Here is a 24,885-nt window from a genome sequence, read left to right on the forward strand (position 1 = left end):
TTACTAGCAATTGTTATGTATGTCTCGAATTCTTGGACCCGTTTCGAAGAATGACCCGCTCCGACATTTTTTGGTGGCGACCCGAATGGAACTTTTTTCTGAGATCTGTGATGGTAGCAGAGCCCATCACTGATCTCGTTGGGGGTGCGGGGGGCGAAGCCCCCACGGTACAGTTCGACCCGACCCGATGGATCGACCCGGATCCGATGGAGGAGTATTTATGTTCCTTACCCGCTTTATTGTAAAGTGAGAGGAAGATTTTGGGGTTTTCGTTCTAGGATTTCTGAGAGAGAGCAGCAGCACCGATTTGGGTGTTCTTGAGAGTTTCCATTGTAATTTTTCTCCGATTTGCATAGTAAATCATTTTCGTCTTCGCCCGTGGATGTAGCACACCATACTGGTGTGTGAACCACGTTATATCTCTGTGTTCTTTTGCTTAGTTCTTGTTTCTTTTCGTGATTTTGTTGGTGTTTGCTATAACAGCAATCATGTCTTCCAAGAGAGAACCAAGCACGTTGAAGTTGACTGCCATTTTGTAAGGCATGCAGTCATGAACAAGCTGATTACTACTCTGTTCGTTGCATGTGCTGATCAACTTGGTGATGTCTTCACCAAACCTCTGTTTGGTCCTGCCTTCTGGAAGATCTGTACCAAGCTGGCCATGGATGATTTTGTATGCTCCAGCTTGAGAAGGAGTGTTTAGTCGTGGGCATGTGTTTTATGTACATCACGATAAGGGGAGTCCCTCTATCGTGGGTTGGGTCCACCGGTTGGTATTTTAATTGTTCTAGGAGACTTAGATTCTAGATAGGTTGCTTGCAATTCTCTTTCCTACTCTGATTACAAAGTCTCAGCCTTATAGGCTGTTCTCTTGTAATGGTTTGATCTACATATATAACGGTAGAGAGGGAGGCTGGAGATATCGATTGTTAACCTTTCTAGCAGTCTTCCTTCTCTATCTTCATCTCCATTCTTCTCTCTATTGCTGGTTTATACTCTGAAGGGAAAATTACAAAAAAAAAAAAAAAGCTGTAGTTTAAATACGCCTACCTCCCTCAAACTACAGAGGTCTTTTTGTAATTTTATCTACATATTTGGAGTTATTTCTCCAGTGTTCTGTCATAAGATAAAATCTAATATTACTTTTAACTTAAATCTAATCTAACAAGCATTTGGTTGAGTCAGGGAATCAAAGTCCCCAGATTAGACACTTTCAGAAGCCCTATAGTTGACAACAATCTTGACTTCTATGTTAAAACATCTAATATTTGGATAGCCATGAGCCAATGTTCTAGCTTTATATAGGAGTTTCCAGTTTCTATACATTGCCTTCCTTTGGGTTATGGTACCATAAAGATACATCCTCAAGCTCAGACCTCAACTTCAGAAATTGGCTACCCATTACTTTCTTATCATCTCCTGATTTAACATAATCACACCAATCACATTTGATAATACTATGTCAAACCAAAGGCACTTTGGGAAATTTGAATTGCCACAAATTAGAGTACACGAGACATTTTATGCATTCATCAGAACGGGAATCCAGAATGAACTTGCAGTGAATACGCAATGTCAGATACCTCTGACAGTCGCAAAGGAGGTGAGGGGCTCAAAGAAAGCACTTCAATCATCCGGTTTTAAAATAAGCACGTATTTGATAGAAAATAGCTTTCGTAGTATTTGGGAAATTGAAGCTGACATAAGCACAAGTTCTATTCCAGAGTATCATCACACAAGCTCATGACTTTCCAGATATATCTCTTAAAGAGCATGAAAAGCGCATGGAATCCATTCTCTAAACATGTGCAAGATCATTCAAGGACTGAAAATCAGGATTCAGAACTAGTCCAGGAGTCCTAAGTCCTAACTCAACCAATTACTCATAACATGGCATCTGAGCCTTCCAAATCTCTCATAGTAGTGTAGTGAACATGAGTCCAAATCTCTTATGGTACTTCGGTAAACATGACCAAACAAGGTAATTGGTATGGCATCGAACAAGATGTGGCGTGGATGGACCCAAATATTTTTTCTAGAAAAGATACCCACTTACCAAGTACACATTTTCTTTCAAGAAATACAAAAAACTATGATGCAGGCACAACTTGAGATGGAGCTCCAATCGGTTATGGTTTTTCAGCCCATATTCTGGATTTAAGTAAATCCATGAACCAACCTATCTTGGTTCAACTTCTGACCCAGCAGACCTATATTTGGGGGAATTGCAATCGAGATAGCTGATTTAAAGGGGGATTATTTCCCAGATTTATCAGCTATTGGTTTGCTGATTTGTAGGAGATAATGACAGGTCGTGTGGGCCCACAGCCAGCTAGCTTGGAGATCAAGTTGAAGATGCCATGCAAGAGGAAGTTTTTCCAGATTTCGAGTGGGGCCCATGGCCAATATGTGGAGAAGAGCATAGGAGAATATTCTCTAGATTTGTTGGGCCCCGAGGCCAGCTCGCATGTGGAGAGAAGGATGCTGCCTTGAGTGAGAGATTTTAGAGATATTCTGGTGGGGCCCAGCTGCTTTGCAATGTGTTAGTTCCTATAATTTTGGATCTATCTAGTCCTTGCGTGGGGGGCTTAGTAGCTTTAAGTTAGTTTCTTTTTTAATTACATTTATTTATGTAATGGGTAGTTTCTATTTTTAGGACTCTTTTTTTTTTTGGTAAATAAGTATATTACCGAACCTCAGTAGGGGACAGGGAAAAGAGAGCCAATATACAAGAAGGAAAGAAAAAGAAGAAAAGAAAGGGGGGGGGGGGAAAGGAGGGGGGCGACCAACCAAACCTACGCAAAGGTGGAAGGCCGCAAAAGGTGAACATCAAGACCCCAAGAAATCATAATATGCCTGTTCCTAGGGGTGTCCAAAAAATGTCTCTGACAGATACAATTGAGCTTGGAAGACACATCAAATGAGATGGCTTTCCAAATCGCATCATAAGATCAAGAGTTGGAAGTCCATCTCCTGCAGTTCCTTTCCAGCCAAATATGGTGGATAACTGCGCCAAAAACAAGCTTCCCAATAGTGTCACAAATGGAGTTTCCAAGAAAAGTCTTGAGCAGCCAAAGCCATTCACGGTCGAAGACGGGGCTTTTTCCAAATGGGGGAGGTGAAATGGCAGGCGAAGAAAAGGTGATGAAGGTCTTTTTAGGACTCTTTAATTTCATACTCAAATTAGGATTGGGTTGCTTTATTATAAATACATGTAAATGGCTGAGCAGATTAGAATAGAATGAATTGAGTTTATGGTTTGAGTAGCCTGAGGGCTATGTGTGTGTACACTCTTCTTCCCCCCCCCCCCTTCTTCTTCTTCTTCTTCTTCTTGTGCGATTTCTTCCCTCCCCCTTCCTCCTTCTGATGAGATTTCTTCTCTTCCCCCCCCCCCCGGCAACTCTAATTCTTCCCAGTATTCTCTTCTTCCCTACCGGCCCTCCACCAAACTAATAAAGGGCCAATTATTTGGATCAGCTAACAAATACAATTCCTTCACTCTGATACATAGTACAAAAACTCGTCTCGAGTACAGATTTCGACCAGCCAAATTTCCGAGTTGGCTCAAGATCCCGCTCAAGTTGGCGTAATTTTTTTTTTCAACTCGATGGCTGGTTTTGATGGGTTTTAGGCCTATTTTGGGGCTGAAACTTGGTACTTAGCCTATTTTAGGCCATTTAAACACAATGGCACTATCAGAGTTTGCAAAAACAAAGTCCAAATAGGTGTTTAACTTCGGACCCTAGGTTGGTAGGCGACGACGTACTACAATACCCTATTCTACATATAATATAGTAATAGAAAGCAATCAAAGCATTCAATTAATGTAAACCAACTTAAATAAGCATTAGAAATGTTAAGTGTACAATACATCAATCTGTTTAACATATTACATCTATGATCTATCATCCCATAAATGTGACGCATTCACTCATTCAGAACGAATCGGTCCATATATTCTTCCCATAACATACTGTTGTTGCAGTATTGCACATAGTTTGCCACGGAACTCGTATAAGTGTTGTCATCAACATATGTCAAGTCCCCTATTCTAGGGTATAGAGGAGCCGGACCAGCCGGTTGCATGAGGCGTGAGATCCACTACTACTATCGTATTGAGGCATGTTACGCATGTATGTGTAGCTGGTTTGGGATTGGGAATATGTCCACAAAACTTGACCCAGTGCTTTGATTGTCGAACTCAAGTGTTGACTACCCAAACTAACCATAGCCATTATATTCGGAACCGGTGCTCTCCTGGCCATAATCATAGTCATGATGAGGCTGAGATGAATGACGCTCATAGTCACTAGTAGTATCTATACTCATGCTTTCGAAACTTGCAAGCATGGTCTTCATACTCATGTCATCATCCTGAGCTTGTGACTGTTTGCGACCCTTCTTTCTCTTGTACGTAGCAGGGGCAGCTTCTCCGACGAAATCCAGGTAAAAAATGGTGAAAAACCAGTGGCAACAGCTCCCAAACACCCTCTCAGTCGAGATAGGTCGAAACAGAGTCCAGGTCTCGACTCTCTCGCAAGATTTGAAACTAATACAAAGTGGGTTGGGTCAAGATCTGGGTTGGGTCGAGATCTCAAGATCTCACCAAGATGGGGTAGTTTTTTGTTTTGTATGAGATCTCATCTCAAGGTCTTGAAAAACCGAGAAACTCGTCGAGATCTCACGACTATGCTCCAATATAATGCAATTTGATGCCCTCGGTTACACTCTGAATCCTTCAACAAAGTGATTCAATCAGTCAATCTCGAGCTTTTCAGTCTAGCCAATCTACCCTTTATGATCTAAGGCCTGTCTCTCAGCGGCCAATCCTCTTTGCTGCTCCGGCCGCAACATCCGTACCTAGTCCGGTTCTGAAGACTACTCAATGCCTCTGGGCCTATCACGTAAGGTGCACCTTTGTTCTTGAGTCCAAACGGCCTTACTGTTTAGCAATAAATGTCCTTTTATGCTAAGTTGCATCTATAACAGAATATAGATTAATAACCAGTCAAAAGGAAAGATTGAAGACTAGAGAACAAGGAGAAGAAGAAGAGGAGGGAATTCCTGAACCTTGGTAGACGCAGCTTAGTCTATCGTGGTGATGCTCTTTTTAATTAATAGGAGATTAAATAAGACTCTTAGTAGGAATTCTACCAAGAGTCAAAGTACAATTACAATAGGAAATAAAATAAGACTCAAACTAAGACTTAACTACTAACTAAACTATAACCCACAACATGATAGGGACAATCCCCCTTATCGTGACAGCCACTAACCAACTAATGTAATGCAGGACATTATTACCCCTGCGGTACCTATCTTAACACTCCCACTCAAGATGGAGCATATAAATCACCCATGCCCAGCTTGGAGCAGCCCTTCCGGAAAGCAAAACTGAAAAGAGGTTTGGTAAACATGTAGCCCAACTGATCAGCAGAAGAAACAAACGGTGTATGAATCAACTTCTTCATAACCGCATTCCTCACAAAAATAAATTTCAATGTGCTTGGTTCTTTCACTAAACACAGGATTACTAACAATGTAGATGGCAGCTTGATTATCACAAAACATCTTCATAGGTTTAGTAGCCGGAAAACCCAACTCTTGCATCAGTGATTTTAACTACATCAACTCGGCTGCAGTATGAGCCATAGCCTGATACTCAGCCTCAGCACTTGATCTTGCCACAGTTGTTTGCTTCTTACTTCTCCAAATGACAAGATTGCCACCAATAAATGTACAATAACCTATGGTAGACCTCCTGTCACCATCAACTCCAGCCCAGTTTGCATCAAAGTATCCAACTAGATCAACATGGTGATGGGGACGATAAACGAGCCACTTTCCTGGCCCCCCCTTCAGATACCTTAATATCCGACATGCTTCCCGCCATGAGTCTTCTTGGTGACACCATGAATTGACTAATGAGTCCAACAACAAAAGATATATCAGGTCCGGTAACAATAAGGTATATAAGTTTCCCAACTAACCTCCTGTACCAGTGCTTGTCATCAAATTCTTCGTCATCATGTATCTCAAACTTTTGGCACAAATCCATAGGAGTATTTATTGGTTTAAAAGCAAGCATACTGGTCTCAGACAAGAGACTTAACACATATTTTCTCTGTGACAAACTAATCCCTTTCGTACTACGTAGCACTTCAATGCCAACAAAATATCTGAGAGCACCCAAGTCCTTCATCTGAAAATGCTGATCTAGATAAGCTTTCACCTCTACAATTTCGGTAGCATCATCCTCAGATATAATAATGTCATCAACATAAACAACTAATACTACCACTCTAGAACCTTGACGCCGAACAAATACAGAGTGATCAGAATAACGTTATGAGAATCCGTACCGAGTAACAATAGAGCTGAATCTGTCAAATCAGGCTCTAATGACTATTTCAACCCATAAATTGCCATAAGTAACTTACAAACTCTGCGTGAATTTTCTCCTTGAGGTTGCTCCATGAACACCTCCTCATGTAATCACCATATAAGTACGTATTCTCAATATCCAACTAATATAAGGGCCAATCTAAATTGGCCGCCAAGGAAATGAGCACACGAACTGAATTAAACGAGCAACAAGTGAGAAGATCTAAAAATAATCCACATTGTAAGTCTAAGTATAACCTTTGCAACCAAACGAGCCTTTGGCCGTTCCGTTGTGCCATCTAGACTATTTAATGGTGTTTATCAAACGATGCTACGTAAGATCCTTACCTGGAGGCAAATCCACTATGATATGTCTGTCTAGATAGCAAGGCATCCACTTTTATTTCCATAGCCACTTTCCACCTAGGATGAGACAATGTCTCATGATAAGTTTATAAATAGAATTGGTAGATAATGAGAGAGCAAAGCTATGTAAAGGAGATGGAAGATGAGATACGGAAACAAAATTCTCAATAGGAAAGCAGTCATGGAAGTCTGAGTACACAAACGAGTACCTTTGCGAAGAGAAACAAGCAAGTTATCAAAGGATGCAGACAGGGAGGCTTTAGCTAGAGGCATAGATCATGTGGTGGGCTGTGAAGCAACAAACTGCACTGTCTTCTTCCACCATTGATATACTTTCAGAGGTGCAGATGAGGGAGTTACAGCTTCAATAAAAAGCACTAGAGTAGGAATGGGGGTGTGTACACAACATTTGTATCAAGAGGACAGCTTGTCGCAGGAGACAAAGTATTTTCAAAAATGTAACATCAGCACTAACAAATTTCCGATGGGTTTGAGGATCATAACGTTTGCACCCTTTCTGAGTCCGTGAGTAGCTTAGAAAAATACATTTGATAACCCTGGGAGATAATTTATCAACCTGGGGTTGTAAATTATGCACGAAGCACACTCATCCAAACACACGAGGTAGTAAAGAAAACACGGGTGACTTTGGAAATAGTATAGACAGCGGTCAACTATTACCAAGAACAAACAAAGGCATTGGTAAATCAAATAACATGCAGTAAGTACAGCATCATACCAAAATTGTTTAAGAACATGCATATAAATCATGAGAGATCTAGCAATCTCCAATAAATGTCTACTCTTTCATTCAGCAACCCCATTTTGTTAGGGTGTATAAGAACAATTTGTTTAATGATTCATACCATGAGTAAAGCAAAAATCCGAGACCTGCCGCTAATTATACTCAAGAGCATTATCAGATCGAAAAACCTTAATAGAAGCATCAAACTGAGTATGTAATTCATTATAAAAATCTTTAAAAACATAAATAAACTCCGAACGATCTTGTAATAAATACATCCATGTCAATCGGGAATGATCATCCACAAAGGTGACAAAATAAGAAACTCCTAACCTATTTTTGACCCGACATGGACCCCGAATATTAGAATGTACCAAGGAAAATAAGCAAGGACTTCTAGACACACTACGAGATGGAAAAGAAGAGCGATCAGCTTTCCATCGCTCTTCCCAAGTTCACACGCCTCACACTCAAGCCGAGACACCGATTTGCAACTTGGAACCATATGCTAAAGATTGGATAATGATAGATGGCCCAACCTATAGTGCCACTAAATAGGAGAAAGGTCACCAAAAGTACCAGTGGCAGGCAGTAGAGTCCAGCTTGCTCAAGCCCGCCACCAATTGCCCTCCTCACCTAAAGGTCTTGAAAAACACAGTACGAAAGATAGAATGTGTGAAACCCGCAATAAATTTGAACTTTCGGAACCTGTGTGGTTTCAGGTTTTGGTTCATTGCCCAAGCTAGCCTCTAAGTGGTGGGTTGTCTCGATAAAGAAATTCAGACTAATCTCATGACTCATCTATCAAGGGCATTTCGAATAGCCAACTATCTTGCTCTTCTGAAGTCAGAGGACCCCGCTGGTACCCCGCACCAAAGCTACCTATGTCGGATCTACAGGCTGGACAGCATGTAGAACCTCGCCATCAATTAAACCTATTGTAAGTACGATTTATTTGTATTTTATAATGTATTGTATTGACTGATTAGAGTTAATAGTGGTAGTTTAGTAAATTGCCTCTGTGGGACCCACATCCCCAATGGGGAATCCTATTTCCAACAATTACCCATACCCGGATTACCCCTGATGTCATATGACATCATTATAAAATTAAAATAAGCTATTAGGTACGAAATTCTATTAAAAAACAGATTTAGGAATTTATTTCTAAAAACAGATTTTTACTTTTTAAAACAAACAGCCCCTAACTTAACCACTACCTACATATATACCATAATTAGTTTTAAGAAACCAATTTACAAAACAGATGTTACTTTTTAAAACAAACAACACTTAACTAAACCACTATCTATATATAACTAAGTCATTACACTATTCACAATTCACAAATAAGAAAGACATAAGAGGAAAATCGATCCAGCCTAAGAAGAACTTAGAGAAAAGATAGAAGAGAAGAAGAAGAGGAAATTGAGAAGCCACATCTTAGGGCTTTGGTTCCATACCTGATCTTGGAGCTTCTAAGCCTCCTTTGGAGTCCTTGCTGCCCAAGGTTAAGCTGCCATCACTTCTTCTTGCTGCTGTATTCAGGTAGGTCATAAAAACCTGTTGTATCCAACTTCATCTTCTCCATTCTCCATCTCTAATTGAGACTATAAAGAAATCTGCCGTTAAACCTTAGCTTAGATAGGTTTAATTGATTAATGACCCATCTCTGACCTCTTAATTTGGGCCTAACCATGGTTCAGACCTAAAATTAGGCTGGCTAATCCCTGCTGTTCCCATCTCTTTCTTCTCTAATTTCACTCTAATCTCAGCCTAAAATATTGGCAGCCATTAAAGCTTACAAACCAAGCTTTGTTAATAAAAATTCTGCCATTTTAACCTTGAATTTATAGGTTTAAGAGACCAATTCCCATGCTTTAACCCCAATTTCTGTAATTTATTGGTTCAGATGTAGCTGCAGCCTATATATTACATGCTACTTTCCATGTTACACCTGAACCATGTAACCCATTAGACCCTAAATGGGTAATTGTAATTAATTAACTAAAAACCCCCAAATTTAATATGGTTTTGAAGTTAAACCATCAATTCATATGGACCCACCTTAGATTAAGGTAAGAACATGAAATTGGCTGCTAATTTCTTGTTGTCCATCAAATTGTAGCTGAACACAATTAAATTAAGGAACCCTAAGTTAGAAATTTGGGGTTAATCTCTTTAAACCCTCAAATTAATTGCAATTTTTATAATTAAATCACAATCTCAGGTTGACCCACCTTAGAAATGGTCCAAAAAGTGAAATTGGACCCATGCATGTCAAGATCCAGGGCCTACAACAAAACCCCCAATTCTGCCCTCTGAATCTAATCCAATATTTTTTGACCAAAATGCCCTTCAATGCTTGGGTTTGACCTGAGCTTACTTCTGACCCTAATATGTGACATTTTGCTCTATTTTAAGACTGTTCTAGCCTGTCTTTGACTGTTTCTGACTGGATTGCTGAAGTTTTACCGCCCTAGGCTAGTCAATCATATCAGGTAAGGGGATTTTGACTTAATTTCAGTGTGTTTGTTGTATTAATTTCTATTTGTTAATATTGTCCCGTCATGCATCATAATAATACTTTGATCATATAGTTTTATAGCTTTCTCCTTCTTTGCATCAGATGATGCATGTTATTAGGATGCATTACATGATGCATATGCATGAAATTACATATGTTATTGAATTGATGTTGTTATTACCATTGTTGGACAGAATTACCTTATTGTCTTATATTGATTCATATGCCATCATGTTAGTATGCATATGATTAGGATTATCATGAACCCAGTGCTACGACCCTTACCAACAGGGGTTAAGGTATTGGATAACCCGTGGCAGGTCTGAAGGGTTAATACCGGAATGTCATTCACTGTCCCAGGTCTGATGAGTACATACCGGAATGGGAACAACAGTAGGGTTATCACTGGGGGTTCGTCGGGGTCTGATGTGTATATTCCGGAACTGGCAGGTCCCCACCGTAGTAGAGTGGTATTCTTGGGAAGACCAATGAGTTTATTCTGTGACTGGGAATATCATACCTACTACAGTAGCATTTATACCTCATGAGACCTAGACATTGATACTAGTAGCATTCTTAGATATAGGTCATGCATCATGGACTATATGCTTGTGTTTGCATGTTTCCCGTGCTGGGCTCAGTGGAGCTCACCCCTGTGGTACCTCTTCTTTTTCAGACAGTGTTGCTGGTTTTGAGAAACCAGATGATGTTGATATTACTGCTTCTGACTTCTACACCGAGGGAGACCGTGCGGTGTAAAAGTTTGAAGTTCATGAAGCCTTTTGTGGATGCGATGCATGCGCGTTCACTTGATCTGGACTGATGGAGCAGGCTAATCTTTTATGTTTGTAAACTTCTTGTTAAATATAATATGTAGTTACTGTTCTACTTTTGTACTTGTGGTGCCTTTTGAGAACTATACATTATATCACAGGTTTCACTTAATATAAATACTCAGTTATCATCTAACTCCTTTATTATTATTGTTATTATAATTGTTTATTCTCTTCCGCCGCAATGATTTACTGTGATTTGGAGTACTGCACTAATTGATCCTGGGGGATCGATTGAATGTTAGTTGGCATTCAGTCACATCTTGCCCTTACTAATCAAGCCGGGGTGTGACATTTAAGTGGTATCAGAGCAATCGTGCTCTACTCCTATTTACAATAAATTCACAGTATAGCAGCTCTTTGACTCATTGATCTGAAGGTGAGTCTACCTTAGCTTGAAATAAAAGCTTCAACTAAAAGCTACAAACTAAAAGAAATTTCGATCGTAAAACACAAAATGATGAGAAATAAAAAACTAAAATTTTATATATATATCAGCCGAGTTGTTTGTACAAAATTTCAGTAACAAATGCTGATTGGGGTACAACTTCCTTAGACAAATCCGAGGGAGAACTCGAGCCGATGGCACATACTCTAACTCTGAGTTCATATTTGGAAGATGACTTCTCATCTTTAAGCACTGAGAAGATGGTTCAACATTCCTCCCCAGCAATGAACTCTGACGCGTCTGTTTTGGAGGGCAGTATCTCATCTCCCCTTCACAACACTCGTGTTAATGAAGTCCTCTCCTTCGTGCCTGTGGGATAGACTGCAATAGGAGTGCCGTACTTGTCGAGGATAGCATTCCTTATCGGGCTGAATCTTGGGAAGCCACCCTAAGCTCAACTTCCTTGTACTTTGATGGAGGCCAAGTCCTGTGTACTTACTTGCCATTCGTGCTCGCTTGGCAAATCCATGAAGAAGTCAATAAATTACTCCTTTGCTAGTGCATTTTGGAACCAGAACCGGTCTAAGTCTGGGCCCATTGGGAGGGCACCTCTTCCCCTACCACCTCGACCTCCCCAATGACCATGGGCTGCAGCCATATTTGATCGAATTCTGCAAATACAAAGAGAAAGGGAAGAAAGGAACATATGAGAACTTGTGTAAACATAACGGGAAAGTTGGGACAGCAACCTAGTTAAGGTAGCAATGACTAAGATTCAATAGAGACCTTAGTTGCAAACAGGATAATAGGAAAGAATAGAAATCACAAGGTTATGTAGACTAGTAAGGATTAGGCTGATTAAATAATGAGAGAGTAGCTATTAGTTGATAATAGATCTATTTAGAAATTTAGTCATATAAAGCACTTAGAAATTCTTCTTTTATGTATTTTCATGCTATCATCGATAAAATGATTGGAAACCTAACCATTTTCATGTGAAAGAAGATCTAGAAGTTTGATAGATGCTAGGAGTACCTTAAGTTTTAAAATGGACAAGAAGCTAGCTAAGAAGACTCATTAGGACATTTTATCGAACACTTAGTGCGCACAGCCTAGTATATAATTAGAAGAAGACTTTTTGGATAAAAGAAGATTAGTAAGAAAGAACTTAGAAAAGAAGAAAGGAACCCAAAATGTCCCAAATTGTTGAACCAAAACACTAAAATCAAATTCCCAATTCAAAATAAACTATAATGAAAGTAAATGAAAATAACTTAGATAATATTAAGTATATAATAATAGTATTCTTGGAAAAAAAAAATGGTATCAGACTTGAAATTGTATATGACCGGGCAGAGACTTAAGAGACTGGCCTACTGAGTTCAGGTATAAAAAAAAATCATACATACATTTATACATGAGTACATAAATAGAAGATACCTTTACGCAAACATACACTTAATGAACTATGAAATGCGTGCTGATGGTGAGGAAGAAACCCAAGCCTTGCCTAGTATGCTTATGATACTACTATTAAGTGTTTAGAATTTCTCAAATAAATGGTTTATTCCGTGAGACACATAAAAATCAATTAGACATATTTATATATATACTCGAGAATAATAAATACATTACTATTCGAACCTCCTTAGGAAATCATAGTTAGAAACTTTTCCTTCTTCCTCCGAAACAGCGGTTTGACCTCCTCATAACCATCGCCGTCCTGTGAGTGCGCGGTCACGTGCAAATGTGGCCTCTACTTCTGGACCTATCTGATTCAACCCCGATACGGTCGTGGGAGCAGAATATAATACCACCTACTCCATCGTCATTGGTAGGAATTCCTTAGTATATAGCCTAAACGTCTGTGAGACTCACCAAAAGACTTGTCATGTAGTCTAGCAAATAGGAGGAGATTGTCTTTTCTTTTCTCGTGACCTCAGTGTTTGGTCCGGACTACCTTGGGATGTCATCCGTAGAACTCATTAGAACCCTTACATGAAATACTGAGAGTGATCCTGAGTACCCGTAATGAGCCTATGACCTCACATGTCTCCTAGGAGTACCATTCCTAGGACTTGTCAGTAATCCTATCAAAAATTAGAAATTTATTTGGTGCTTAGGTCCAGTCATTGACCTTGTCCAATAGGAGTTTCCTGACTCGTATCTAGATTCCACAGGAACGGTGAAAGCTTGTAGGCACGTAGTTGAGAGTTAGTATGGTTGCTCACCCGTAACCGAAGTAGTATGGTTGCTCACCCGTAACCGAAGAATGATCGAAAGAGATGTTTTGGACCTGAGGCTAGAGAGAGTGAGTAATAACCCTAGAGATTGAAGTCTGTGAGATTTTTTTTTTTTTTTTATATAGGTGTTAGGATATCCAAGTGAGACTAATAGAAAAGTTGTGACTGAAACTGAAATATTTGATAATACTTTGCTCAACAATAGGTATAAGTGGAGTAATGGGTCCCCGAATGTCCCCTCCGTTATTGGGAGTGAACAATAGGGATCCCATCAACATAGCATACACACTGTAAAACAGTACTTAGTCACGATTCCTTTCCCTAGATCCTTCTATGTTCTGTTAGTGGTTACGTTCCTTCAGCAATGGCCGTGTCACGATAACTCATTCCCAGTACAAACATAGAAATAACTTTGCAATCATTCTTAGTCCAGTGTTCGATCAAATTCGTTGAATAACCTCCAATTCAACAATGAAATTATTTAAGTTATCTATCATCTTCTTTAACACTTAAATACCAAAACAATTAGGGAACATACTTATTTTTACCTCAATAATTAGGTACCTTCTGTAGTTCTTCAATTCTGCCTTCAGCATCTAGTTGAACTTAAAATCCATTTAACCCAAATCATATGACCACTAGTAAAACTTTCCTTCAAACTAGTCATTCATTTAAAATATATATATATATATGTACATATTGATTCAATACGCTAACCTTAGAATTGTATTGTCTATATAATTGTAAATTTGTAATATAATCTCGAATATCTATATACCAGGTAAATTGCCTAAACCAATATTAAAATCTTCTAGACTAGACCAAAGGTAATCATACTCAATTGTTATCGCCAGGTTCTTCTTGCAAGAAGGATGTCCTCACCCTTTCAGCTTACCAGCTACGCCAATTTCGAGGACGAAATTCTTTTTAAGGAGGGGGGAATGTGAAACCCACAATAAATTTGAAATTTTGGAACCTGTGTGGTTTCAGGTTCTGGTTCATTGCCCAAGCTAGCCTCTAAGTGGTGGGCTGTCTCGATTAAGAAATTCAGACTAATCTCATGACTCATCTATTAAGGGCATTTCGAACAACCAACTACCTTGCTCTTCTGGAGTCAGAGGACCCCGCTGGTACCCCGCACCAAAGCTACCTGTGTCGGATCTACTGGCTGGACAACATGTAGAACCTCTCCATCGATTAAACCTATTGTAAGTATGATTTGTTTGTATTTTATAATGTATTGTATTGACCGATTAGAGTTAATAGGGGTAGTTTAGTAAATTGCCTCTGTGGGACCCACATCCCCAGTGGGGAATCCTATTTCCAACAATTACCCGTACCCGGATTACCCTGATATGACATCATTATAAAATTAGAATAAGCTATTAGCTACGAAATTCTATTAAAAATCAGATTTAGGAATTTATTTCTAAAAACAGATTTTTACTTTTTAAAACAAACAGCCCCTAACTTAACCACGACCTACATATATACCATAATTAGTTTTAAGAAACCAATTTACAAAACAGATTTTACTTTTTAAAACAAACAACACTTAACTAAACCACTATCTATATATAACTAAGTCATTACACTATTCACAATTCACAAATAAGAAAGACATAAGAGGAAAATCGATCCGGCCTAAGAAGAACTTAGAGAAAAGATAGAAGAGAAGAAGAAGAGGAAATTGAGAAGCCACATCTTAGGGCTTTGGTTCTATACCTGATCTTGGAGCTTCTAAGCCTCCTTTGGAGTCCTTGCTACCCAAGGTTAAGCTGCCATCACTTCTTCTGGCTGCTGTATTCAGGTAGGTCATAAAAACCTGCTGTATCCAACTTCATCTTCTCCATTCTCCATCTCTAATTGAAACTATAAAGAAATCTGCCATTAAACCTTACCTTATATAGGTTTAATTGACTAATGACCCATCTCTGACCTCTTAATTTGGGCCTAACTATGGTTCAGACCTAAAATTAGGCTGGCTAATCCCTGCTGTTCCCATCTCTTTCTTCTCTAATTTCACTCTAATCTCAGCCTAAAATATTGCAGCCATTAAAGCTTACAAACCAAGCTTTGTTAATAAAAATTCTGCCATTTTAACCTTGAATTTATAGGTTTAAGAGACCAATTCCCATGCTTTAATCCCAATTTCTGTAATTTATTGGATCAGATGTAGTTGCAGCCTATATATTACTTGCTACCTTCCATGTTACACCTAAACCATGTAACCTATTAGACCCTAAATGGGTAATTGTAATTAATTAACTAAAAACCCCCAAATTTAATATGGTTTTGAAATTAAACCATCAATTCATATGGACCCACCTTAGATTAAGGTAAGAACATGAAATTGGCTGCTAATTTCTTGTTGTCCATAAAATTGCAGCTGAACCCAATTAAATAAAGGAACCCTAAGTTAGAAATTTGGGGTTAATATCTTTAAACCCTCAAATTAATTGCAATTTTTATAATTAAATCACAATCCCAGGTTGACCCACCTTAGAAATTGTCCAAAAAGTGAAATTGGACCCATGCATGTCAAGATCCAGGGCCTACAACAAAACCCCCAATTCTGCCCTCTGAATCCGATCCAATATTTTTGGACCAAAATGCCCCTCAATGCTTGGGTTTGACCTGAGCTTACTTCTGACCCTAATATGTGACATTTTGTTCTATGTTAGGATTGTTCTAGCCTGTCTTTGACTGTTTCTGACTGGATTGCTGAAGTTTTACTGCCCTAGGCTAGTCAATCATATTAGGTAAGGGATTTTGACTTAATTTCAGTGTGTTTGTTGTATTAATTTCTATTTGTTAATATTGTCATGTCATACATCATAATAATACTTTGATCATATAGTTTTATAGCTTTCTCCTTCTTTGCATTAAATGATGCATGTTATTATGATGCATTACATGATGCATATGCATGAAATTACTTATGTTATTGAATTGATGTTGTTATTACCAATTTACCATTGTTGGACAGAATTACCTTATTGTCTTATATTGATTCATATGCCATCATGTTAGTATGCATATGGTTAGGATTATCATGAACCCAGTGCTACGACCCTTACCAACAGGGGTTAAGGTGTTGGATAACCTGTAGCAGGTCTGAAGGGTTAATACCGGAATGTCATTCACTGTCTCAGGTCTGATGAGTACATACCGGAATGGGAACAACAGTAGGGTTATCACTGGGGGTTCGTCGGGGTTTGATGTGTATATTCCTAAACTAGCGGGTCCCCACCGTAGTAGAGTAATATTCTTGGGAAGACCGATGAGTTTATTCCGTGACTGGGAATATCATACCTACTACAGTAGCATTTATACCTCATGAGACCTAGACATTGATGTTAGTAGCATTCTTAGATATAGGTCATGCATCATGGACTATATGCTTGTGTTTGCATGTTTCCCTTGCTGGGCTCAGTGGAGCTCATCCCTGTGGTACCTCTTCTTTTTCAGACAGTGTTGCTGGTTTTGAGAAACCAGATGATGTTGATATTGCTGCTTCTGACTTCCACACCGAGGGAGACCGTGCGGTGCAAAAGTTTGAAGTTCATGAAGCCTTTTGTGGATGCGATGCATGCGCGTTCACTTGATCTGGCCTGATGGAGCAGGCTAATCTTTTATGTTTATAAACTTCTTGTTAAATATAATATATAGTTACTGTTCTACTTTTGTACTTGTGGTGCCTTTTGAGAACTATACATTGTATCACAGGTTTCACTTAATATAAATACTTAGTTATCATCTAACTCCTTTATTATTATTGTTATTATAATTGTTTATTCTCTTCCGCTGCAATGATTTACTGTGATTTGGAGTACTGCACTAATTGATCCTGGGGGATCGATTGAATGCCAGTTGGCATTCGGTCACACCTTGCCCTTACTAATCGGGTCGGGGTGTAACAGAATGTGACATAACAGTTACAAATTTATTGGCTTGACTGACATTAAAAGAATCAACAGTAACTGTAGTACATAGAGGACAGAGGACAAAGGATGGGATAGGAGAAACTGTACCATGACCAGTCACATGAGTGGAGGATCCATTAGCAAGAATTACAGGTGGGGGTTTACAGGGTTTGGGCAAAGAAGAAAATAATTCTAACTTACCATTTGTATAAGTAGATGCAATCATCCAAGGAGTGGAGGATGTGGTAGTAAGCAAAGCGGATGTACCTGTACGGACCAGAGTAGCTGTGGATGAGGAACCACCTGTACATGTCTGAAGATTTTGGAGAAGTTTAACTATCTGATTGTAATCATCTCTAGACACAAGACCTAAGAAGCTCCAAGTGAGGATGCAGTATAAGTATCACCAGAAAACAATAGTGCATTATTACCATTAGACACACTCGTATTAGCTAATTGGGGAGCCCACTCTGGTCGAGACCATGTTTAGTCCAACATGTATCAATAGTGTTATTGGGCTTCCCACAAAATGAGTATTGTCTAGCGGATTGGTACCCCTGTTGTCCGCTTGTATTACACCACCACAGTTACAACCTCTTTGTATAAGTAGATGCAATCATCCAAGGAGTGGAGGATGTGGTAGTAAGCAAAGCGGATGTACCTGTGTGGACCAGAGTGGTTGTGGATGAGAAACCACCTGTAGATGTCTGAAGATTTTGGAGAAGTTTAACTATCTGATTGTAATCATCTCTAGACACAAGACCTAAGAAGCTCCAACTCTCCAAGTGAGGATGCAGTATAAGTATCACCAGAAAACAATAGTACATTATTACCATTAGATACACTGGTATTAGCTAATTGGGGAGCCCACTCTGGTCGAGACCATGTTTAGTCCAACATGTATCAATAGTGTTATTGGACTTCCCACAAAATGAGTATTGTCTAGCGGATCGCTCACCCTGTTGTCCGCTTGTATTACACCACCACAGTTACAACCTCTTTGTAAAAGTAGATGCAATCATCCAAGGAGTGGAGGATGTGATAGTAAGCAAAGCGGATATACCTGTGTGGACCAGAGTGGCTGTAGATGAGAAACCACCTGTAGATGTCTGAAGATTTTGGAGAAGTTTAACTATCTGATTATAATCATCTCTAGACACAAGACCTAAGAAGCTCCAAGTGAGGATGCAGTATAAGTATCACCAGAAAACATTAGTGCATTATTACCATTAGACATGCTGGTATTAGCTAATTGGGGAGCCCACTCTGGTTGAGACCATGTTTAGTCCAACATGTATCAATAGTGTTATTGTGCTTCCCACAAAATGAGTATTGTCTAGCGGATTGGTTACCCTGTTGTCCGCTTGTATTACACCACCACAGTTACAACCTCCCCATGAGCCACGTCCTCTCCCAGTGAATTAGAACCTTGGCTAGCAACAAATGCAGAATTGTCCTTAGGAGAGGGACAGTTGTCACCTCAGGAAGGAGTAACTATACGCTTAAGACGTTAAAAGAGATATTAAGTGTGATGACACCTTCTCCCCAACAAGTAGTGGGTGAGCCTTGGCGCAATGGTTAAGTTGCACTATTGCAACCATCAGGTTGCGGGTTCAAAACATGGAAACAGCCTCTCTGTGAAGCAGGGGTAAGGCTGCTTACATTTGCCCCTCCCAGACCTAGCAGTAGTTGGAGCCTCATGCACTAGTACACTCTTTCACCTTCTCCCCAGCAAGCAACTGGCTCTTAACAGACTGATAATCCGAATTTAATCCGGACATAAACTTTACAACATGAAATTCCTCCCGCTGAATTTTTTCAATTGTTCCATATTAGTAGTCAAAGGCTGATGAATATTTAGCTCCTCTGTCATCACCTTAAAAGCACCGAAGTATTCATTTAATGACCTATCCCTCTGCTTGAAGAAATTTTTTTATCATAAATAAAGGAGATATTCTTCTCTTGGGAAAAGGTTTGCTTCAAGTCATCCCACACTCCTTTTGCAGTGGTGTGGAACATAACAGTGGATGCAATAGCAGAATCAATACTGTTCCATAACCATATGAATAGAGTGTCATTCTGACGTATCCACTCCTTGTAGGATTTTGTATCAAAAGGTTCTTTGCAATCAGCAAGAGGGGGGTCAGATTCGAGATACTTCAATTTCCCTTTAGCAGTAATATAAACCTTCACGGCATGAGCCCATAACAAATAATTTGCTACTCCATTGAGTTTGATAGTGCTGATCTAGACATTAACATTGTCTGAGGTAGGCTTGGGATCAGCCATCATACATGACAGAAAATAATACCAAAAACAGATAGAACCAGGTAAAGCACTACTGGACAGCAAAAATTATATTCTTCACTGTAACCGAAACACTTCCAAAATTTTCTTCACTAGCTGATATTGATAGAGGACAGATGGGGAATTACCCCTAAATCGCAGGTATATGAAGGATAACACAGCTCAGCAAAAGCTATTAATCAAAGCTGTACAAGAAAATCCCAAATTTGGGGTTATTTGCAATAGAAGATGATAGAGGTGTCTAATGATCACAAAAATCAGGTCAAAGGACCTGCTATATCAAGGTAAAAATCCCTCAAAAACTCAGAGAAATCTGCTGGGCAGATTAAAAGTAATTTCGGATTCAATAGATCTGAAAAAAACACCTAAAAACAGGGTGGCGCATGGAGTGAAGGAGAACTTCAATTCCAGAAAATCAGTAAGGCTGATCAGCATCAAACATTGATTCGAGTGTACCTCTGGGAAGGGTTAATCAACCCTTAAAAACTGATATGAATCCAATGGCCTGATAAGAATTAATTTGAAATATCCATAAAACATCCAGGATCTTCCGCAAGCTGTGTTTGTGTAAGTAAATTGACTTCAGTCGATTAATCACTCCAATACAATCAATATAGATAGTAGAGAGCCTAGTTTATCATCATATCACCATTAACTACAGCCATAAGTAGATATTAGGCAGCATAGTTTGCTGTAAACCACGACCAAAGACCTTTTTAGACTATCAAAACCAGAATCGAGAATATAGACTGATTATTGATGGAGCTCCAATACCATGTAACAGAATATAGATAGATCAATAACCAGTCAATAGGAAGGATTGAAGACAAAAACAAGGAGAAAAAGGAGGGAATCACTGAACCACGATAGACTTAGCTTAGTATATCGTGGTGATGCTCGGTTTTATTTATAAGAGAGTAAATTAGACTCCTACTAGGAATTCTACTAAGAGTCAAAGAACAATTACAATAGGAAATAAAATAAGACTCAAGACTTAACTGCTAACTAAACTAGCCTACAACACGATAGGGACAATCCCCCTAATCGTGACAGCCACTAACCAACTAATGTACCGCAGGATATTATTACCTCTGCGGTACCTATCTTAACAGCATCCATATTGCCCTATTCTGGGACCCACATTTGGTTTCCTAGAGGTTGGAGCATTCAATACGTTTATTCCTTCCCCTCCCGAATGTGTGGCAGTTTCTTCAGTCTCATTTTTCCCCCTCCGAATGAGACTTTGTCTTAATAGTTTCGCCCGCTAGCCAGCTTAAAACCGGATAGCACAAACGCACGCTAGCGGGTAATGGTGCTCGTAGATCAGCTTTACTCAGCCCAAGTGCTTGCTGGATTCACGCCCTAGCTGATCTACGACCAAGGAAGCAACGGCATAAAAGTATTGATTATTAAAATATTAAATTGTAGATAATTATTTCACATTATGTCAGGTATGGGCATCTAGATAGGTCTAACACCTTTCTCCCACATGTTACCTGCACACTTGTTAGTGAACTTAGCACATACAGTCAGTTATATGCATTCTAGTTGATGTGTTTTCCCTAGAATGCATATACACAGTACATGCTATGAACCAAAACATGTTATTAGTTATCGGCTTGGGCAGTAGTTCTGCACCTAGCTATCAGGGCCAGATCTTCTCCTTATCATTTAAAAGTTAAAACCATTGCCTCAAAATTGGCACAGAAATCAGAGTTTTATAGGTAATCACAAGGACAATGATACTAGTCCACATCAGAGAAGGTATTACAGAGCCTCAACAGAAGTTCTAGGTCAGTCAGCAGTGTGACACATGTATTCTGAAGCACATAAGGAAACAAATCACCCTTCAGAAATAGAACCAAGAGAGAGAAAACATGCTCACAAATCTCAAGTATAGGTTCAAAGACAATAAAAGGCGCATACAGAGCCTAATTCTGCCACGTTATTGAATTTAAGTGTATACTGCTGCTACATTGTACATTTTTTTTATCGAATTTAGCAAGAACTATGAGATATTTTACCTGTCTTACCCGGCCTCTGCGTGAAGCGGGGGCAAGGCTGCATACGTTATGAACCTCCCCAGATTCCGCAGTGGCGGGCTGGGTACGCCCTATTTTTGTTTTTGACTGAGATATTTTATCTATCTTTCCTAAACATCAAACATTGGAGACTAAAGGAAGCAAGTCCATTACCTTTCTGCTTTGTGGTCAACTTAGTGATTAATTATTTAAGTGTATACTGCTTTTTTCCCCTCATCGAATTTAGCAATGACCTATTGAGATATTTTACCCGTCTTTCGTAGACACCAGACCTTGGGGACTAAAGGAAGCCCAGTCCATTGCCTCTTTCTAAGTACTAATTCTCGAGTCACAAGGTTATCTCCTTTCTGCATCAGCTGTTACCTTTCTGCATCTATAGTTATCTTAGTGATTATGTTTAATAGCAAGAAACACTATATATTCAAACCTTCCAAGGCCTTCCTCAAGAAATCCAAGTGAACATATATAGGAGAGCATCATATGAGAATTTCTTACAGAAAGGAATCAAAAACTGGAACTTATCTATGCCTCTATGGTAGTTAGCACAGTGTGGTTTAAGTCCTTACGTAGGATCATTCATAGAAACCCTCTCGCTGCCTCTCAAGAATCAACATAAATGGGATCTCTTTAAGTAAATATAGCAAAAATTAACTGGATCCAATACAGAACCAAAGACCAAACCAAAAACCGAAAAATAGAGAATTTAATGGTAGAACATGAAAAGCCAATTTCGAACCCAACTCATCGCTTAACGACTTATGGACATAAACCCAGCAAAAACAATCAAACAAAAACTCGATTTCCGAATCGATGTCAATGGAAAACTTAGAAGGAAAGGGTACCCAACAACGAACCTGAATTGTAAATAAAGACAGGTTGATCAGCCAACATGGAAAGGACCAACATCACCGCTTCTGAGAGCACCAGCAATCTCATCGGCGACAGTTAAACAGGAAAAGACCCAACCTCTCAAAGCTATCACCACCATCTTCCCTAACCAAAGAGTCATGCTCCATGGCAGTGCCATTATTATCCTTCACTTTGCCAATGATTCTTCCCCAGCTACAACTAGAAATCAATACCCAATTATTTGTTTTCTTCCAAAGTAGAAACCCATATCAGGATCAATCGATTTCACGAGTAATTGAGAGTAACATAGACAGAACACAAGAGGGGACATTAGATCAATCGCCAAACAAACTAAACAAGATTAGGGGAAGCATTAGAATCCTCTAAAGTCCATCCTTGAACAAATCTTATCTTAAACTGAAGTATAAAAGTTAAACAGTTTGACGATTCGAGTGGAGATGACCAGGTTGGAAAGGGAGAGGGAGAAGAATAGGGGTGAGCTTTTGGAATTGACCATTTTTGGTATTTTATTAGAGTGGTGGCTTAAAGAAACTTCTAAAGATGGATTTGTATCCCATAATTGTTCCATAAGGTAGTCCATAGTCCATAATTACTCCAGAATCGTTCTCTCCTTCCAAGTGTAAGTCCAGACAAACATGTAGGGAAGTGTCGGCGTGCGGCGTTTACGTTGCCATTTTCAACACGAGAATGCGAGAATTTTTTGAGGTTGGTGATTCTTCCAATTAAACGAAACATCGTAACTGATAAGGGTCCGGTTCTATGGGCAGGGTCGTGAATGCTCTGCGTTTTAGCCCTTCTGCTAGGAGGGGGACCCAAATGGTAATACAGATCTTTCTTAGCGGAAGACTTGGAATAAAGTTTCCTTCTTTTGTCTACTAGTGAGAGTTGATTGTAATTGGATAGTCTAGGACATAGGATCCAGATCTTCTACTACCGAGCTGCTCGGCCGCTGTTCAAACATGGTGAGGCGCGCAATGACCGCCTTACCTCCATTCGGGCAAGACGTTCGGACAGGATTGAGGCGGTCATTGTGCACCTTGCTGTGTCTGGGCAGCACGATCCTACCGGGCAGCTTGATAGTAGAGGATCCAAATTGTTGGGACATAGACATGTCGTTTCTTAGGTTCTGTTTGGTTGTGAATTAAAGAGAAGGGAAGTGAAGTTTTCATATTTAAGAAAATAAACTTTGGTCATTAAATTCCACTTTACTTTGCATCCAATTCTCTTTAGTTTAAAATGTAAAATAAAAATTACATATAAAATTAATTATTACTAAATATGGTAAGAAATTTAAGTAATTTATACAATCTCATAGGGTAGTTACAAATGTTTCTTTTTTAGGTTTGAAGATTTTCTCTTCCCTTCTCTTGAATTTCCCTTGCAACCAAACGGAGCCTTAAATTCTTTTTTATAAGAGAAAAAGAAAGCTATCGGCCGCAGGGCTACCTCGTGTACCCTAGGTGCTCCTTATATTATTTGTCCCGTTGGAATAGAGGTATGTTGGATTTATGTGTCCATGAAACCCGATTTACTTTTTAAATTGAACCGTTTATTTTTTTTTGTTTTAATGTTATTACATGCGATATAAATTTTTTAAGTTTTATGTGTCCTTAAGTTTACACTTTAAATTGGAGTCACGACTAGGGTTTGGGTTGGGCACCCTTATCATATGGTCGTTGCATTGGGTACACATAGATATGTTGATTCCAAAGTACAAATGCGAGTACAACAAAGAATCTATTTATATCAATTCCCATGTGTTACTGTCAGATGTAGGTTTGAGATAAACATGTATCACCGAGACCCAATACCTGAGAGGACTTTGTCACTACAAAATGCGAATACATACGTTGGTTCATCAATGACTAAGGTTTCATGAACCAAAGTCGATGTGCTAAAAACGTGTGAAAATTTTGTGAGTGAAAGCGTCACTTAACAAGGTCTCCATTGTCCGATTAGGGAACATCAAGAAAGAAATTGTTTGTAGATGGTCGGATGAGAATCAGGATTTTGTACCGTTTTATAAATGGTTTGCAAAACTTTTTTTGGGTAAATAGTTTGCAAAACTTGTTTTCACATAAAATAGATTATACGTATGTTTTGATTAAAAATGTTTGATCATGTTTTGCAAATTGTATACAGACACTCTAATATGAAAATGTACTATAGAGTGGGATTTGGTAGTCTTTAAATGCATGTCCTAGAATCCATAACAACAATGCTGACTAGTGGAGGGTTGATACATAATAAGATG

General features: G+C 39.1%; 2 protein-coding genes across 6 annotated transcripts in view; both read right to left on the minus strand.

Annotated features, from left to right (window-relative positions):
• Positions 1–22,932, minus strand: part of LOC122649670 — a 29,306-nt gene extending 6,374 nt beyond the window's left edge. For 2 of the 5 annotated variants that reach the window (XM_043842905.1, XM_043842903.1), the window contains exon 1: positions 22,616–22,930. In XM_043842905.1, coding sequence (XP_043698840.1) covers positions 22,642–22,788 — 147 coding nt within the window. In that variant the 5' untranslated portion in view covers positions 22,789–22,930 and the 3' untranslated portion in view covers positions 22,616–22,641. Of the gene's footprint in view, positions 1–14,133; positions 14,146–22,344; positions 22,413–22,615 lie in introns of those variants that run through there. The other 3 variants (XM_043842907.1, XM_043842908.1, XM_043842906.1) reach the window with 3 other exon arrangements.
• LOC122650792 (uncharacterized mitochondrial protein AtMg00810-like) lies at positions 5,623–7,023 on the minus strand. Its single transcript, XM_043844173.1, has 3 exons — positions 6,960–7,023; positions 5,991–6,309; positions 5,623–5,761 (listed from the first exon to the last, which is right to left on the minus strand). Exons 1-3 carry the CDS (start codon positions 7,021–7,023, stop codon positions 5,623–5,625), a joined length of 522 nt encoding a protein of 173 aa, XP_043700108.1.
• Positions 22,933–24,885: the final 1,953 nt, after the last annotated feature.

This window comes from Telopea speciosissima, chromosome 2 (assembly GCF_018873765.1).
Source record: "Telopea speciosissima isolate NSW1024214 ecotype Mountain lineage chromosome 2, Tspe_v1, whole genome shotgun sequence".
NCBI classification, from domain to species: domain Eukaryota; kingdom Viridiplantae; phylum Streptophyta; class Magnoliopsida; order Proteales; family Proteaceae; genus Telopea; species Telopea speciosissima.

Coding starts and splice junctions, on each gene's coding strand:
- LOC122650792 (XM_043844173.1), bottom strand. CDS start 7,023: ATGCCTCTAGCTAAAGCCTCCCTGTCTGCATCCTTTGATAACTTGCTT. Junction 6,310..6,959: donor GCTTGTTTCTCTTCGCAAAG/GTACTCGTTTGT, acceptor TTCGGCGTCAAG/GTTCTAGAGTGGTAGTATTA. Junction 5,762..5,990: donor GACAAGCACTGGTACAGGAG/GTTAGTTGGGAA, acceptor TGATGGTGACAG/GAGGTCTACCATAGGTTATT.